Raw genomic sequence first — 18956 nt, 5'->3', positions numbered from 1 at the left:
TGCTGTATGATCCCCATGTGCAGTTCCCTGGTGTGTGCAGTATGATCCCCGTGTGCAGTGCCCTGGTGTGTGCAGTATGATCCTCGTGTGCAGTGCCGTGGTTTGTGCAGTATGATCCCCATGTGCAGTGCCTGGTGTGTGCAGTATGATCCCCGTGTGCAGTGCCCTGGAGTGTGCAGTATGATCCCTGTGTGCAGTGCCCTGGTGTGTGCTGTATGATCCCCATGTGCAGTTCCCTGGTGTGTGCAGTATGATCCCCGTGTGCAGTTCCCTGGTGTGTGCAGTATGATCCCTGTGTGCAGTGCCCTGGTGTGTGCTGTATGATCGCCGTGTGCAGTATGATCCCCGTGTGCAGTGCCCTGGTGTGTGCAGTATGATCCTCGTGTGCAGTGCCCTGGTGTGTGCAGTATGATCCTCGTGTGCAGTGCCCTGGTGTGTGCAGTATGATCTCCGTGTGCAGTGCCCTGGTGTGTGCAGTATGATCCCCGTGTGCAGTGCCCTGGTGTATGCTGTATGATCCCTGTGTGCAGTGCCCTGGTGTGTGCAGTATGATCCCCGTGTGCAGTTCCCTGGTGTGTGCAGTATGATCACCGTCTGCAGTGCCCAGGTGTGTGCAGTGCCCTGGTGTGTGCTGTTTGATCCCCGTGTGCAGTGCCCTGGTGTGTGCTGTATGATCCCCGTGTGCAGTGCCCTGGTGTGTGCAGTTCCCTGGTGTGTGCAGTATGATCCCCATGTATGATCCCCATGTGCAGTGCCCTGTTGTGTGCTGTATGATCCCCGTGTGCAGTGCCCTGGTGTGTGCTGTATGATCCCCGTGTTCAGTGCCCTGGTGTGTGCAGTTCCCTGGTGTGTGCAGTATGATCCCCGTGTGCAGTGCCCTGGTGTGTGCTGTATGATCCCCGTGTGCAGTGCCCTGGTGTGTGCAGTTCCCTGGTGTGTGCTGTATGATCCCCGTGTGCAGTGCCCTGGTGTGTGCAGTGCCCTGGTGTGTGCTGTATGATCCCCGTGTTCAGTGCCCAGGTGTGTGCAGTGCCCTGGTGTGTGCTGTATGATCCCCGTGTGCAGTGCCCTGGTGTGTGCTGTATGATCCCCGTGTTCAGTGCCCTGGTGTGTGCAGTATGATCCCCGTGTGCAGTGCCCTGGTGTGTGCTGTATGATCCCCGTGTTCAGTGCCCTGGTGTGTGCAGTGCCCTGGTGTGTGCTGTATGATCCCCGTGTGCAGTGCCCTGGTGTGTGCAGTATGATCCCCATGTGCAGTGCCCTGGTGTGTGCTGTATGATCCCCGTGTGCAGTGCCCTGGTGTGTGCTGTATGATCCTCGTGTGCAGTGCCCTGGTGTGTGCTGTATGATCCCCGTGTGCAGTGCCCTGGTGTGTGCAGTATGATCCCCGTGTGCAGTGCCCTGGTGTGTGCTGTATGATCCCAATATGCAGTTCCCTGGTGTATGCAGTATGATCTCTGTGTGCAGTGCCCTGGAGTGTGCTGTATGATCCCTGTGTGCAGTGCCCTGGAGTGTGCAGTATGATCCCTGTGTGCAGTGCCCTGGTGTGTGCTGTATGATCCCCATGTGGAGTTCCCTGGTGTATGCAGTATGATCCCTGTGTGCAGTGCCCTGGTGTGTTCAGTATGATCCCCGTGTGCAGTGCCCTGGTGTGTTCTGTATGATCCCCATGTGCAGTTCCCTGGTGTGTTCTGTATGATCCCCATGTGCAGTTCCCTGGTGTGTGCAGTATGATCTCCGTGTGCAGTGCCCTGGTGTGTGCAGTATGATCCCCGTGTGCAGTGCCCTGCTGTGTGCAGTATGATCCCCGTGTGAAGTGCCCTGGTGTGTGCAGTATGATCCCCGTGTGCAGTGCCCTGCTGTGTGCAGTATGATCGTCGTGTGCAGTGCCCTGGTGTGTGCTGTATGATCCCTGTGTGCAGTGCCCTGGTGTGTGCAGTATGATCCTCGTGTGCAGTATGATCCCCGTGTGCAGTGCCCTGGTGTGTGCTGTATGATCCCCGTGTGCAGTGCCCTGGTGTGTGCAGTATGATCCCCGTGTGCAGTGCCCTGGTGTGTGCAGTATGATCCCCGTGTGCAGTGCCCTGGTGTGTGCTGTATGATCCCTGTGTGCAGTGCCCTGGTGTGTGCAGTATGATCCCCGTGTGCAGTGCCCTGGTGTGTGCAGTATGATCCCCGTGTGCAGTGCCCTGGTGTGTGCAGTATGATCCCCGTGTGCAGTGCCCTGGTGTGTGCAGTATGATCCCCGTGTGCAGTGCCCTGCTGTGTGCAGTGCCCTGGTGTGTGCTGTATGATCCCCGTGTGCAGTGCCCTGGTGTGTGCTGTATGATCCCTGTGTGCAGTGCCCTGGTGTGTGCAGTATGATCCCCGTGTGCAGTGCCCTGGTGTGTGCAGTATGATCCCCGTGTGCAGTGCCCTGGTGTGTGCAGTATGATCCCCGTGTGCAGTGCCCTGGTGTGTGCAGTATGATCCCCGTGTGCAGTGCCCTGGTGTGTGCAGTATGATCCCCGTGTGCAGTGCCCTGGTGTGTGCAGTATGATCCCCGTGTGCAGTGCCCTGGTGTGTGCAGTATGATCCCCGTGTGCAGTGCCTGGTGTGTGCAGTATGATCCCCGTGTGCAGTGCCCTGCTGTGTGCAGTATGATCGTCGTGTGCAGTGCCCTGGTGTGTGCAGTATGATCCTCGTGTGCAGTGCCCTGGTGTGTGCAGTATGATCCCTGTGTGCAGTGCCCTGGTGTGTGCTGTATGATCCCCGTGTGCAGTGCCCTGGTGTGTGCAGTATGATCCCCGTGTGCAGTGCCCTGCTGTGTGCAGTATGATCTCCGTGTGCAGTGCCCTGGTGTGTGCAGTATGATCCCCGTGTGCAGTGCCCTGCTGTGTGCAGTATGATCCTCGTGTGCAGTGCCCTGGTGTGTGCTGTATGATCCCCGTGTGCAGTGCCCTGGTGTGTGCAGTATGATCCCCGTGTGCAGTGCCTGGTGTGTGCAGTATGATCCCCGTGTGCAGTGCCCTGCTGTGTGCAGTATGATCTCCGTGTGCAGTGCCCTGGTGTGTGCAGTATGATCCCCGTGTACAGTGCCCTGCTGTGTGCAGTATGATCTCCGTGTGCAGTGTCCTGGTGTGTGCAGTATGATCTCCGTGTGCAGTGTCCTGGTGTGTGCAGTATGATCTCCGTGTGCAGTGCCCTGGTGTGTGCAGTATGATCCCCGTGTGCAGTGCCCTGCTGTGTGCAGTATGATCCCCGTGTGCAGTGCCCTGCTGTGTGCAGTATGATCCCCGTGTGCAGTGCCCTGGTGTGTGCAGTATGATCGCCGTGTGCAGTGCCCTGGTGTGTGCTGTATGATCCCTGTGTGCAGTATGATCGCCGTGTGCAGTGCCCTGGTGTGTGCTGTATGATCCCTGTGTGCAGTATGATCGCCGTGTGCAGTGCCCTGGTGTGTGCTGTATGATCCCCGTGTGCAGTGCCCTGGTGTGTGCAGTATGATCCCCGTGTGCAGTGCCCTGGTGTGTGCAGTATGATCCCCGTGTGCAGTGCCCTGCTGTGTGCAGTATGATCCTCGTGTGCAGTGCCCTGGTGTGTGCTGTATGATCCCCGTGTGCAGTGCCCTGGTGTGTGCAGTATGATCCCCGTGTGCAGTGCCCCTGCTGTGTGCAGTATGATCTCCGTGTGCAGTGCCCTGGTGTGTGCAGTATGATCCCCGTGTACAGTGCCCTGCTGTGTGCAGTATGATCTCCGTGTGCAGTGTCCTGGTGTGTGCAGTATGATCTCCGTGTGCAGTGCCCTGCTGTGTGCAGTATGATCCCCGTGTGCAGTGTCCTGCTGTGTGCAGTATGATCCCCGTGTGCAGTGCCCTGGTGTGTGCAGTATGATCGCCGTGTGCAGTGCCCTGGTGTGTGCTGTATGATCCCTGTGTGCAGTATGATCGCCGTGTGCAGTGCCCTGGTGTGTGCTGTATGATCCCTGTGTGCAGTATGATCGCCGTGTGCAGTGCCCTGGTGTGTGCTGTATGATCCCCGTGTGCAGTGCCCTGGTGTGTGCAGTATGATCCCCGTGTGCAGCAGGGCTGTGGAGTCGGTAAGCCAAACCTTCGATTCCGACTCCTCAATTTCCCTTACACCGACTCCACGACTCCGACTCCCACATATATTGCTTATATTTAAGTGAAACATTTATTGTAGTACAATGTGAACACCAGACATTTAATCATTTCTATGATCCAATAATCAAGATATTTAGATAGAACATAATATCTATTTATTGGAATACAACTTTAGAACACAAAAAACTAATAAATTGTAAATATGTAATACACTGTATACATGTATACGGTACAGACCAAAGTTTGGACACACCTTCTAATTCAAAGAGATTTCTTTATTTCATGACTATGAAAATTGTAGATTCATTCTGAAGGCATCAAAACTATGAATTATCACATGTGGAATTATATAATTAAAGTGTGAAACAACTGAAAATATGTCTTATATTCTAGGTTCTTCACAGTAGCTACCTTTTGCTTTGATTACTGCTTTGCACACTCTTGGCATTCTCTTGATGAGCTTCAAGAGGTAGTCACCGGAAATGGTCTTCCAACAGTCTTGAAGGAGTTCCCAGAGATGCTTAGCACTTGTTGGCCCTTTTGCCTTCACTCTGCGGTCCAGCTCACCCCAAACCATCTCGATTGGGTTCAGGTCTGGTGACTGTGGAGGCCAGGTCATCTGGCGTAGCACCCCATCACTCTCCTTCTAGGTCAGATAGCCCTTACACAGCCTGGAGGTGTGTTTGCGGTCATTGTCCTGTTGAAAAATAAATTTGCATTTTTCCCTGTTAAAAACCATTCTGTTAGTTGCTGCCCACTGCTCCAGTTTATTTAAATCTTTTTGAATCCTCTCTCTCTTCTCTAGTATTAGCTATCCCTCCTAGCTTTGTGTCATCAGCAAATTTAATCAGTTTACCCTCAATTCCTTCATCTAAATCATTGATAAAGATGTTGAACAATACAGGGCCCAGGACAGAGCCCTGTGGTGTGTGCAGTGGGTATGATCTCCGTGTGCAGTGGTGTGTGCAGTGGGTATGATCCCCGTGTGAAGTGATGTATGCAGTGGGTATGATCCCCGTGTGCAGTGGGTATGATCTCCATCTGTAATGGTGTATGCAGTGAGTATGATCTGTGTGTAGTGGTGTGTACAGTGAGTATGATCCCCGTGTGCAGTGGGTATGATCCCCGTATACAGTGGGTATGATCCCCGTGTGCAGTGGTGTTCAGTGGGTATGATCAGCGTGTGCAGTGAGTATGATCAGCGTGTGCAGTGGGTATGATCCCCATGTGCTGTGGTGTGTGCAGTGGGTATGATCCCCGTGTGCAGTGGGTATGATCCCCGTGTGCAGTGGGTATGATCCCCATGTGCAGTTGGTATGATCCCCGTGTGTAGTGGTTATGATTCCTGTGTGCAGTGGGTATGATCCCCGTGTGTAGTATGTGCAGTGGGTATGATCCCCCGTGTGCAGTGGAGTGTACAGAGGGTATGATTCCGGTGCGCAGTGGTGTGTTCAGTGGGTTTGATCCCCGTGTGCATTGGTGTGGGCAGTGGGTATGATCCTCATGTGTAGTGGTGTGTGCAGTGGGTATGATCTGAATGTGCAGTGGGTATGATCCCCATGTGAAGTGGTGTATGCAGTTAGTATGATCTGTGTGTAGTGGTGTGTACAGTGGGTATGATCCCCGTGTGTAGTGTGTTGACCCGTGTGCAGTGGGTATGATCCCCGTGTGCAGTGGTGTGTGCAGTGGGTATGATCCCCGTGTGCAGTGGTGTTCAGTGGGTATGATCCCCGTGTGCAGTGGGTATGATCAGCGTGTGCAGTGGGTATGATCTCCATGTGTAGTGTGTGTGCAGTGGATATGATCCCTGTGTAGTGATGTGTGCAGTGGGTATGATCTCCATGTGTAGTGTGTGTAGTGGGTATGATCTTCGTGTGCAGTGGGTATGGTCGGTGTGTGCAGTGGGTATGATCCCCGTGTGCAGTGGTGTGTGCAGTGGGTATGATCCCCGTGTGCAGTGAGTATGATCAGTGTGTGCAGTGGGTATGATCCCGTGTGGTGTGTGCAGTGGGTATGATCCCCGTGTGCAGTGGTGTGTGCAGTGGGTATGATCCCCATGTGCAGTGGTGTGTGCAGTGGGTATGATCCCTGTGTGCAGTGGGTATGATACCCGTGTGCAGTGGTGTGTTCAGTGGGTATAATCACCGTGTGCAGTGGTGTGTGCAGTGGGTATGATCCCCGTGTGCAGTGAGTATGATCAGTGTGTCCAGTGGGTATGATCCCGGTGTGGTGTGTGCAGTGGGTATGATCCCCGTGTGCAGTGGGTATGATCCCCGTGTGCAGTGGTGTGTGCAGTGGGTATGATACCCGTGTGCAGTGGTGTGTGCAGTGGGTATGATACCCGTGTGCAGTGGTGTGTTCAGTGGGTATGATCCCCGTGTGCAGTGGTGTGTGCAGTGGGTATGATCATCGTGTGCAGTGGGTATGATCCCGGTGTGGCGTGTGCAGTGGGTATGATCCCCGTGTGCAGTGGTGTGTGCAGTGGGTATGATCCCCGTGTGCAGTGGTGTGTGCAGTGGGTATGATCCCCATGTGCAGTGGTGTGTGCAGTGGGTATGATCCCTGTGTGCAGTGGGTATGATACCCATGTGCAGTGGTGTGTTCAGTGGGTATGATACCCGTGTGCAGTGGGTATGATACCCGTGTGCAGTGGGTATGATCCCCGTGTGCAGTGGTGTGTTCAGTGGGTATGATCCCCGTGTGCAGTGAGTATGATCAGTGTGTGCAGTGGGTATGATCCCGGTGTGGTGTGTGCAGTGGGTATGATCCCCATGTGCAGTGGTGTGTGCAGTGGGTATGATACCCGTGTGCAGTGGTGTGTTCAGTGGGTATGATCAGAGTGTGCAATGGGTATGATCCCCATGTGTAGTGGTGTGTGCAGTGGGTATGATCCCCGTGTGCAGTGGGTAAGATCCTCTTGTGCAGTGGTGTGTGCAGTGGGTATGATCCCCATGTGTTGTGGTGTGTGCAGTGGGTATGATCCCCGTGTGCAGTGGGTATGATCTCCATGTGTAGTGGTGTATGTGCAGTGGATATGATCCCTGTGTAGTGGTGTGTGCAGTGGGTATGATCTCCATGCGTAGTGTGTGTAGTGGGTATGATCTTCGTGTGCAGTGGGTATGATCCCCGTGCGCAGTGGGTATGATCCCCGTGTGCAGTGGATATGATTCCTGTGTAGTGGTGTGCGCAGTGGGTATGATCCCCGTGTGCAGTGGTGTGTGCAGTGGTGTGTGCAGTGGGTATGATCCCCATGTGCAGTGGATATGATCCCCTTGTGTAGTGGTGTGTGCAGTGGGTATGATCCCCGTGTGCAGTGGTGTGTGCAGTGGGTATGATCCCCGTGTGCAGTGGTGTGGGTAGTGGGTATGATCCCCGTGTGCAGTGATGTGCGCAGTGGGTATGATCCCCGTGTGCAGTGGTGTGCGCAGTGGGTATGATCCCCGTGTGTAGTGGTGTGCGCAGTGGGTATGATCCCCTTGTGTAGTGGTGTGTGCAGTGGGTATGATCCCAGTGTGCAGTGGTGTGTGCAGTGGATATGATCCCCTTGTGTAGTGGTGTGTGCAGTGGGTATGATCCCCGTGTGCAGTGGTGTGTGCAGTGGATATGATCCCCTTGTGTAGTGGTGTGTGCAGTGGGTATAATCCCCGTGTGCAGTGGGTATGATTCCTGTGTGTAGTGGTGTGTGCAGTGGATATGATCCCCTTGTGTAGTGGTGTGTGCCGTGGGTATGATTCCCGTGTGGAGTGGTGTGTACCGTGGGTATGATCTCTGTGTGCAGTGGGTATGATCCCCTTGTGTAGTGGTGTGTGCAGTGGGTATGATCCCCGTGTGCAGTGGTGTGTGCAGTGGGTATGATCCCCTTGTGTAGTGGTGTGTGCAGTGGTTATGATTCCCGTGTGTAGTAGTGTGTGCAGTGGGTATGATCTCCATGTGTAGTGGTGTGTGCAGTGGGTATGATCTCCATGTGTAGTGGGTATGATCCCCGTGTGCCGTGGGTATGATCTCCATGTGTAGTGGTGTGTGCAGTGGGTATGATCTCCATGTGTAGTGGGTATGATCCCCGTGTGCCGTGGGTATGATCTCCATGTGTAGTGGTGTGTGCAGTGGGTATGATCTCCATGTGTAGTGGGTATGATCCCCGTGTGCCGTGGGTATGATATCCATGTGTAGTGGTGTGTGCAGTGGGTATGATCCCCGTGTGCAGAGGTCTGTGTCGGGAGCTGTACACATGGAGCCGCTCCTCCCTCCCGGCGGTGGCTCCTCCTGCCCTGCGAGGTGACCTGCTCTTCAGTCCCTGGTGCTTGGGGCTTGTTGCTGGTCATGAGAGGATGAAGAGTGGAAGCCCCCGCGCCCCGGCTGTCTGCTCCGCGTCCTGGTTCTGCTCCAGGTGCTGCTGCTGTCTGCTGGGCGGTGAGTGCTTCCTGGGCTCAGATTTTGGGGGTCTGCTCATTTCCTCTGGTCCCTTGCACAGCCGGTGCACCCTGAGGACAGCTGTGACCCTGCGGGCGATCTCTCCCCCCACACCTTGTGATTATTCTCGATTTTGGTTTCCAGTAGATCCAGATGTATCGTCTCCGTTCTGGAGGGGCAGAAGGGGGTCGGGGTCTGTGGTGGTGAAGTGGGGGCTTGTGACTTTGTGGTCAGTATCTGCACATTTAGTAATGATGTAGGGGCAGTGTGGGGGCTGCACTGTCCTCTGATATTGGGGGTCAGTATCTGTGGAGGTGGTGGGAGGGCTCTATGTTTCTTGTGTATTGGGAGACTCCAGCTGTTGAGATGTTATGGGGTCCGTCAGTATCTGCCCCCTCGAGAGTGATACTCGCTCTTCTCTTGGTACTTAGTGCCGGGATCTCATTGTTCTTTTATGAATGGATGGGGGAGGGGAGCTGAAACTTTTCCCTGAATTTACCAAATGTCAAATGCAAGTACAAAACCAGAGGGCAACGGTCTAATGTGACGGTCTAATGTGACGTTCTGTGACTGCAGTCTAATGTGATCTCTACCAGAAGTGCAAATAGCTTACCATGTGCCTTAACCTGCCTGCTGCTGCCCCCATAACTGCCCCTGATACCCCGTGTCTGCCCGCCACCTCCCCGTGTCTGCCCGCCACCTCCCCGTATCTGCCCGCCACCTCCCCGTATCTGCCTGCCATCTCCCCGTATCTGCCTGCCACCTCACGGAATCTGCGGGCTGCAACCACCTCCCCGTATCTGCCCGCCACCTCCCCGTATCTGCCCGCCACCTCCCCGTATCTGCCTGCCACCTCCCCGTATCTGCCTGCCACCTCCCCGTATCTGCCTGCCACCTCCCCGTATCTGCCTGCCACCTCACGGTATCTGCGGGCTGCTACCACCTCACCGTGTCTTCCGGCTTCCACCACCTCACCGTATCTGCCTGCCACCTCCCCGTATCTGCCTGCCACCTCCCCGTATCTGCCCGCCACCTCCCCGTATCTGCCTGCCACCTCCCCGTATCTGCCTGCCACCTCCCCGTATCTGCCTGCCACCTCCCCGTATCTGCCTGCCACCTCACGGTATCTGCGGGCTGCTACCACCTCACCGTGTCTTCCGGCTTCCACCACCTCACCGTATCTGCCCGCCACCGCCATCATCTTCCTATATTTGCCCGCTGTCGCCACCTCCTGGTATCTGCCTGCTGGTTTTGCACTGGTCTCTGGGGCATTGTGGCTTGTGAGGAGCTTTTGGATGTTGTTGATGGATGAAGCGGCCTCATCCTGGTTCATTTTCCAACAGGGGCTCTGTCTGCAGAGCATTCCTCCTCGGCTTTGATGTCAGGTTCTGCGCTCCCTGGACTGCAGAGCATTCCTCCTCGGCTTTGATGTCAGGTTCTGCGCTCCCTGGACTGCAGAGCGTTCCTCCTCGGCTTTGATGTCAGGTTCTGCGCTCCCTGGACTGCAGAGCGTTCCTCCTCGGCTTTGATGTCAGGTTCTACGCTCCCTGGACTGCAGAGCATTCATCCTCGGCTTTGATGTCAGGTTCTGCGCTCCCTGGACTGCAGAGCATTCTTCCTCGGCTTTGATGTCAGGTTCTGCGCTCCCTGGACTGCAGAGCATTCCTCCTCGGCTTTGATGTCAGGTTCTGCGCTCCCTGGACTGCAGAGCATTCTTCCTCGGCTTTGATGTCAGGTTCTGCGCTCCCTGGACTGCAGAGCATTCCTCCTCGGCTTTGATGTCAGGTTCTGCGCTCCTTGGACTGCAGAGCATTCTTCCTCGGCTTTGATGTCAGGTTCTGCGCTCCCCGGACTGCAGAGCATTCCTCCTCGGCTTTGATGTCAGGTTCTGCGCTCCCTGGACTGCAGACCATTCTTCCTCGGCTTTGATGTCAGTTTCTGCGCTCCCCGGACTGCAGAGCATTCCTCCTCGGCTTTGATATCAGGTTCTGCGCTCCCCGGACTGCAGAGCATTCCTCCTCGGCTTTGATGTCAGGTTCTGCGCTCCATGGACTGCAGAGCATTCCTCCTCAGCTTTGATATCAGGTTCTGCGCTCCTTGGACTGCAGAGCATTCCTCCTCAGCTTTGATGTCAGGTTCTGCGCTCCCCGGACTGCAGAGCATTCCTCCTCGGCTTTGATGTCAGGTTCTGCGCTCCCTGGACTGCAGAACATTCCTCCTCGGCTTTGATGTCAGGTTCTACGCTCCCCGGACTGCAGAGCATTCCTCCTCGGCTTTGATGTCAGGTTCTGTGCTCCCCGAACTGCAGAGCATTCCTCCTCGGCTTTGATGTCAGTTTCTGCGCTCCCTGGACTGCAGAGCATTCCTCCTCAGCTTTGATATCAGGTTCTGCGCTCCTTGGACTGCAGAGCATTCCTCCTTAGCTTTGATGTCAGGTTCTGCGCTCCCCGGACTGCAGAGCATTCCTCCTCGGCTTTGATGTCAGGTTCTGCGCTCCCTGGACTGCAGAGCATTCCTCCTCGGCTTTGATGTCAGTTTCTGCGCTCCCCGGACTGCAGAGCATTCCTCCTCGGCTTTGATGTCAGGTTCTGTGCTCCCCGGACTGCAGAGCATTCCTCCTTGGCTTTGATGTCAGGTTCTGCGCTCCCCGGACTGCAGAGCATTCCTCCTCGGCTTTGATGTCAGTTTCTGCGCTCCCTATACTGCAGAGCATTCCTCCTCGGCTTTGATGTCAGGTTCTGCGCTCCTTGGACTGCAGAGCATTCCTCCTCGGCTTTGATATCAGGTTCTGCGCTCCTTGGACTGCAGAGCATTCCTCCTCGGCTTTGATGTCAGTTTCTGCGCTCCCCGGACTGCAGAGCACTCCTCCTCGGCTTTGATGTCAGTTTCTGCGCTCCCTAGACTGCAGAGCATTCCTCCTCGGCTTTGATGTCAGGTTCTGCGCTCCTTGGACTGCAGAGCATTCCTCCTCGGCTTTGATGTCAGTTTCTGCGCTCCCTATACTGCAGAGCATTCCTCCTCGGCTTTGATGTCAGTTTCTGCGCACCCTGGACTGCAGAGCATTCCTCCTCGGCTTTGATGTCAGGTTCTGCGCTCCCCGGACTGCAGAGCATTCCTCCTCGGCTTTGATGTCAGTTTTTGCGATCCCTAGACTGCAGAGCATTCCTCCTCGGCTTTGATATCAGGTTCTGCGCTCCCTGGACTGCAGAGCATTCCTCCTCGGCTTTGATGTCGGGTTCTGCGCTCCCCGGACTGCAGAGCATTCCTCCTCGGCTTTGATGTCGGGTTCTGCGCTCCCCGGACTGCAGAGCATTCTTCCTCGGCTTTGATGTCGAGTTCTGCGCTCCCCGGACTGCAGAGCATTCCTCCTCGGCTTTGATGTCGGGTTCTGCGCTCCCCGGACTGCAGAGCATTCCTCCTCGGCTTTGATGTCGGGTTCTGCGCTCCCCGGACTGCAGAGCATTCTTCCTCGGCTTTGATGTCGAGTTCTGCGCTCCCCGGACTGCAGAGCATTCCTCCTCGGCTTTGATGTCGGGTTCTGCGCTCCCCGGACTGCAGAGCATTTGTCCTTGGCTTTGATGTCGGGTTCTGCGCTCCCCGGACTGCAGAGCATTCCTCCTCGGCTTTGATGTCGAGTTCTGCGCTCCCCGGACTGCAGAGCATTTGTCCTTGGCTTTGATGTCGGGTTCTGCGCTCCCTGGACTGCAGAGCATTCCTCCTCGGCTTTGATGTCGGGTTCTGCGCTCCCCGGACTGCAGAATGGCTCCTCAGGAAAGGTTTTAATTAATGCTGTGGTCGTCCGCTGAGCGGTCGGATGTTTTCCATTACCTTCTTCTGATCGTTTTCGCAGCTGGAGGGGCATTCGGTGACTGTCGGTGACCTGCAGCGGTCGGGTCTGTACAGTTTCCACCGCAGACTGAGCGGATCATACACGTCGCGCGCTGCCTCTGAGGCTCCGCACAGTGGCCGCCGGCGCACCTAGGAGGCGTTCTATCGCATCTGTAGCAATTGCACAGACGTTGCCATGATGGGCATCAGTGGCGCTCAGTTTGAGGGTGCACGAGGTAAACACCCCCTACATCAGCAGGGTCTGCTCCTCACCCTCATAGCCCTGCGCCCGCACCGCTTCCATTATCTCTTTGGTTTATCAGTATCCTGCTGAGGAACTTCTGCTTTTAACCCTTCACTGGCCACTCGGCCAAAATTTTGAGCCGACTTCCTATGGCTTTACGGCTGCTTTGGCACCACTAGTCCTCCCCTGGTCCTGATTCGGGCATCGCTGGCTTGAATCAATCGCACATTGGCTTCAGTCGTAAAATGCCCAGGAATGTGTCCTCCTCTCATTGTCAGCGACACAGTATCCCGCGTCTGCAGGAATACACTAAAGTCTACAGCAACTGCAGGTGATGGGCAGGTGGAGACAGCAAGTTCTCCTGTCTATCATCCATGGCTGACACTGGAGACCTTCAGTCACATAACTTACAGATACAGTAGAAATCTCCCTGACCCCAACATCCATATATGTGACTGATATCAGCCTCTTATAACGCTCCAGTACTGATATAACCTCCAGACATTACACCATGTGACTGATATCAGCCTCTCTTATAACGCTCCAGTACTGATATAACCCCCAGACATTACACCATATGTGACTGATATCAGCCTCTTATAACGCTCCAGTACTGATATAACCTCCAGACATTACACCATGTGACTGATATCAGCCTCTCTTATAACGCTCCAGTACTGATATAACCCCCAGACATTACACCATATGTGACTGATATCAGCCTCTTATAACGCTCCAGTACTGATATAACCTCCAGACATTACACCATGTGACTGATATCAGCCTCTCTTATAACGCTCCAGTACTGATATAACCCCCAGACATTACACCATATGTGACTGATATCAGCCTCTTATAACGCTCCAGTACTGATATAACCTCCAGACATTACACCATGTGACTGATATCAGCCTCTCTTATAACGCTCCAGTACTGATATAACCCCCAGACATTACACCATATGTGACTGATATCAGCCTCTTATAACGCTCCAGTACTGATATAACCTCCAGACATTACACCATGTGACTGATATCAGCCTCTCTTATAACGCTCCAGTACTGATATAACCCCCAGACATTACACCATATGTGACTGATATCAGCCTCTTATAACGCTCCAGTACTGATATAACCTCCAGACATTACACCATGTGACTGATATCAGCCTCTCTTATAACGCTCCAGTACTGATATAACCCCCAGACATTACACCATATGTGACGGATATCAGCCCCTCTTATAATGCTCCAGTACTGATATAACCTCCAGACATTACACCATATGTGACTGATATCAGCCCCTCTTATAACGCTCCAGTACTGATATAACCTCCAGACATTACACCATATGTGACTGATATCAGCCCCTCTTATAACGCTCCAGTACTGATATAACCTCCAGACATTACACCATATGTGACTGATATCAGCCCCTCTTATAATGCTCCAGTACTGATATAACCTCCAGACATTACACCATATGTGACTGATATCAGCCCCTCTTATAACGCTCCAGTACTGATATAACCTCCAGACATTACACCATATGACTGATATCAGTCCCTCTTATAACGCTCCAGTACTGATATAACCTCCAGACATTACACCATATGTGACTGATATCAGCCCCTCTTATAATGCTCCAGTACTGATATAACCTCCAGACATTACACCATATGTGACTGATATCAGCCCCTCTTATAACGCTCCAGTACTGATATAACCTCCAGACATTACACCATATGTGACTGATATCAGCCCCTCTTATAACGCTCCAGTACTGATATAACCTCCAGACATTACACCATATGTGGCTGATATCAGCCCCTCTTATAACGCTCCAGTACTGATATACAGTGGGGAAAAAAAGTATTTAGTCAGTCAGCAATAGTGCAAGTTCCACCACTTAAAAAGATGAGAGGCGTCTGTAATTTACATCATAGGTAGACCTCAACTATGGGAGACAAACTGAGAAAAAAAAATCCAGAAAATCACATTGTCTGTTTTTTTTTTTCATTTTATTTGCATATTATGGTGGAAAATAAGTATTTGGTCAGAAACAAAATTTCATCTCAATACTTTGTGATATATCCTTTGTTGGCAATGACAGAGGTCAAACGTTTTCTGTAAGTCTTCACAAGGTTGCCACACACTGTTGTTGGTATGTTGGCCCATTCCTCCATGCAGATCTCCTGTAGAGCAGTGATGTTTTTGGCTTTTCGCTTGGCAACACGGACTTTCAACTCCCTCCAAAGGTTTTCTATAGGGTTGAGATCTGGAGACTGGCTAGGCCACTCCAGGACCTTGAAATGCTTCTTACGAAGCCACTCCTTCGTTGCCCTGGCGGTGTGCTTTGGATCATTGTCATGTTGAAAGACCCAGCCACGTTTCATCTTCAATGCCCTTGCTGATGGAAGGAGGTTTGCACTCAAAATCTCACGATACATGGCCCCATTCATTCTTTCATGTACCCGGATCAGTCGTCCTGGCCCCTTTGCAGAGAAACAGCCCCAAAGCATGATGTTTCCACCACCATGCTTTACAGTAGGTATGGTGTTTGATGGATGCAACTCAGTATTCTTTTTCCTCCAAACACGACAAGTTGTGTTTCTACCAAACAGTTCCAGTTTGGTTTCATCAGACCATAGGACATTCTCCCAAAACTCCTCTGGATCATCCAAATGCTCTCTAGCAAACTTCAGACGGGCCCGGACATGTACAGGCTTAAGCAGTGGGACACGTCTGGCACTGCAGGATCTGAGTCCATGGTGGCGTAGTGTGTTACTTATGGTAGGCCTTGTTACATTGGTCCCAGCTCTCTGCAGTTCATTCACTAGGTCCCCCCGCGTGGTTCTGGGATTTTTGCTCACCGTTCTTGTGATCATTCTGACCCCACGGGGTGGGATTTTGCGTGGAGCACCAGATCGAGGGAGATTATCAGTGGTCTTGTATGTCTTCCATTTTCTAATTATTGCTCCCACAGTTGATTTCTTCACTCCAAGCTGGTTGGCTATTGCAGATTCAGTCTTCCCAGCCTGGTGCAGGGCTACAATTTTGTTTCTGGTGTCCATTGACAGCTCTTTGGTCTTCACCATAGTGGAGTTTGGAGTCAGACTGTTTGAGGGTGTGCACAGGTGTCTTTTTATACTGATAACAAGTTTAAACAGGTGCCATTACTACAGGTAATGAGTGGAGGAAAGAGGAGACTCTTAAAGAAGAAGTTACAGGTCTGTGAGAGCCAGAAATCTTGATTGCTTGTTTCTGACCAAATACTTATTTTCCACCATAATATGCAAATAAAATGAAAAAAAAACAGACAATGTGATTTTCTGGATTTTTTTTTCTCAGTTTGTCTCCCATAGTTGAGGTCTACCTATGATGTAAATTACAGACGCCTCTCATCTTTTTAAGTGGTGGAACTTGCACTATTGCTGACTGACTAAATACTTTTTTTCCCCACTGTAACCTCCAGACATTACACCATATGTGACTGATATCAGCCCTTCTTATAACGCTCCAGTACTGATATAACCTCCAGACATTACACCATATGTGACTGATATCAACCCCTCTTATAAGGCTGGGTTCACACATACCGGAACTCTCGCGGAAATTACCGCGAGAATTCCGGAATTCCAGTCCGCGGGAAAATCGCATTTTAAATTCCCGCGATTTTCCCGCGGAAAAACTAGCATTTTGCAAGCGATCTGTAGCATCGCTTGGAGAACTGATTGACAGGTTGGTCACACTCGTCAAACATAGTGTTTGACGAGTGTGACCAACTTTTTACTACTGAGGCCGCCTATGCAGCATCAGTAGTAAAAGATAGAATGTAAAAAAAACGGTGTTATTCTCACCCTCCGACGTCCCGCGCAGCCTTCCCGCCTCTCTCCACGCTCCGGTCCCAGTAGTCCTTTGCGAAAATGCCCGCGATGACGTCAGTTCTCGCGGGATTGCGACGCCTCGCGGTAATTCGCGATGACGTCGCGCGAATGACCGCGAGACTTCGCGATCCCGCGAGATCGGACGTCATCGCGAGCATTTTCGCAAAGGACTACTGGGACCGGAGCGTGGAGAGAGGCAGGAAGGCTGCGCGGGACGTCGGAGGGTGAGAATAACAATATTTTTTATTTTAAATTCTATTTTTACAGGGATATGGTGCCCAAAGCCTGGAGGACAGTCTCCTCTCCTCCGGACCATGGGTACCATCCGCAAATGTTCTGCTTACTTTTCGCATGGTGTGCACAGCCACATGCGGAAAGTAAGCGGAACAATGCACTCCTATGGGTGCGGGATCGCCGCGATTCCGCAAATTAATGAGCATGCTGCGGTTTTTACCGCGAAGCGATTCCGCCGCGGTAAAAAACGCAGCATTAGCACAGCATTATCCCATAGGAATGCATGGGATGCTTATTTTTCGCGTTTTCGCGGCAAAATCGCGCGGTTAAAACCGCCGCGGAAACGCGAAAAAAATGCAACGTGTGAACTCAGCCTAACGCTCCATTGCTGATATAACCTCCAGACATTACACCATATGTGACTGATATCAGCCCCTCTTATAACGCTCCAGTGCTGATATAACCTCCAGACATTACACCATATGTGGCTGATATCAGCCCCTCTTATAATGCTCCAGTACTGATATAACCTCCAGACATTACACCATATGTGACTGATATCAGCCCCTCTTATAACGCTCCAGAACTGATATAACCCCCAGACATTACACCATATGTGACTGATATCAGCCCCTCTTATAATGCTCCAGTACTGATATAACCTCCAGACATTACACCATATGTGACTGATATCAGCCCCTCTTATAACGCTCCAGAACTGATATAACCCCCAGACATTACACCATATGTGACTGATATCAGCCCCTCTTATAATGCTCCAGTACTGATATAACCTCCAGACATTACACCATATGTGACTAATATCAGCCCCTCTTATAACGCTCCAGTACTGATATAACCTCCAGACATTACACCATATGTGACTGATATCAGCCCCTCTTATAACGCTCCAGTACTGATATAACCCCCAGACATTACACCATATGTGACTGATATCAGCCCCTCTTATAACGCTCCAGAACTGATATAACCCCCAGACATTACACCATATGTGACTGATATCAGCCCCTCTTATAATGCTCCAGTACTGATATAACCTCCAGACATTACAACATATGTGACTGATATCAGCTCTTTAAGAGCCGTGTGCACCGCGCTCTGCTGTCACTGCGGAGCCGTGTGCGCCGCGCTCTGCTGTCACTGCGGAGCCTTGTGCGTCGCACTGTGCTGTCGTTGAGCCTTGTGCGCCGCTGTTGTTGAGGAGCCTTGTGCGCTGCTCTCTGCCGTCGCTGCGGAGCTGTGTGTGCCGCTCTCTGCTGTCACTGAGGAGCTGTGTGCGCCGCTCTCTGCTGTCACTGAGGAGCCGTGTGCGCCGCTCTCTGCTGTCACTGAGGAGCCGTGTGCGCCGCTCTCTGCTGTCACTGAGGAGCCGTGTGCGCCGCTCTCTGCTGTCACTGAGGAGCCGTGTGCGCCGCTCTCTGCTGTCACTGAGGAGCCGTGTGCGCCGCTCTCTGCCGTCGCTGCGGAGCTCTGTGCGCCGCTCTCTGCTGTCACTGAGGAGCCGTGTGCTCTGCTCTCTGCTGTCCCTGAGGAGCCATGTGCGCCAAGCTCTGCTATTGCTGCGGTACCGTATGCGCCGCGCTCTGCTGTCGCTGCGGAGCCATGTGCACTGCTCTCTGCCGTCACTGCAGAGCCGTATGTGCTGCGCTCTGCTGTCGCTGCGGAGCCGTGTGCACTGCTCTCTACCGTTGCTGCGGAGCCGTGTGCGCCGTTCTCTGCCGTCGCTGCGGAGCCGTTCTCTGCAGTTGCTGCTGTCTCATACAACATGATGCTGAATTGTGAGTGCTGTTGGGCTCTCTGGGACTTGTAGTGCCCCTGCGCTGTGACGAGTGTAAAGTGACATCTGCCAGTCTCTGACATGAACGCTCTTGGTATGACGTTTAGAGGAGTGTGCAGAGATGGGGGCAGCGGTTCCCGGTGGGACCCCCAGAGCGGACACTCCAGCGATGGACGGCTGCAGCTGCTGCCCAGACTTTGTATGCAGAGTTCCAGCAGATGATGAGCGGGGGGCGCAGCTGCTGCACATATGGGGGGGTCACGGGGTAAAGCACATGAGCAGTATGTGTAGATGCCGCCGGCTGTAGCCATTGGGGGGGTGTGATGTGGGGGGTCGCGGCCGCTGATGTACGGTGTTCGGTCAGAGACCCTCCTGCCGGTAAACTCCTGGTAATGACCCCAAGCCTCCGAGGATGAAGCTGGCACTGTGATGCCACCGCACCACACAGAATGGCGGAG

The 18956-nt window shown here is 53.0% G+C and overlaps 1 protein-coding gene across 5 annotated transcripts in view; it reads left to right on the top strand.

Moving 5' to 3' along the window:
• KALRN (kalirin RhoGEF kinase) overlaps positions 1 to 18956 on the top strand; it is a 256773-nt gene that overhangs the window by 133925 nt on the left and 103892 nt on the right. Inside the window, exon 1 of one of the 5 annotated variants that reach the window (XM_073551937.1) lies at positions 8272 to 8509. The exons of the other annotated variants lie outside the window; for them this stretch is intronic. Within the exon in view, the coding sequence (XP_073408038.1) occupies positions 8287 to 8509 (223 nt within the window). The 5' untranslated portion in view covers positions 8272 to 8286. Of the gene's footprint in view, positions 1 to 8271; positions 8510 to 18956 lie in introns of those variants that run through there. 5 annotated transcript variants of the gene reach the window in all.

Source organism: Dendrobates tinctorius, unplaced genomic scaffold (genome assembly GCF_039654945.1).
Source record: "Dendrobates tinctorius isolate UK_male_01 unplaced genomic scaffold, ASM3965494v1 ptg000182l, whole genome shotgun sequence".
Taxonomy (NCBI): Eukaryota; Metazoa; Chordata; class Amphibia; order Anura; family Dendrobatidae; genus Dendrobates; species Dendrobates tinctorius.
The sequence above is the reverse complement of the archived record's forward strand: the minus strand, read 5'-3'. Positions and strand labels throughout refer to the sequence as shown.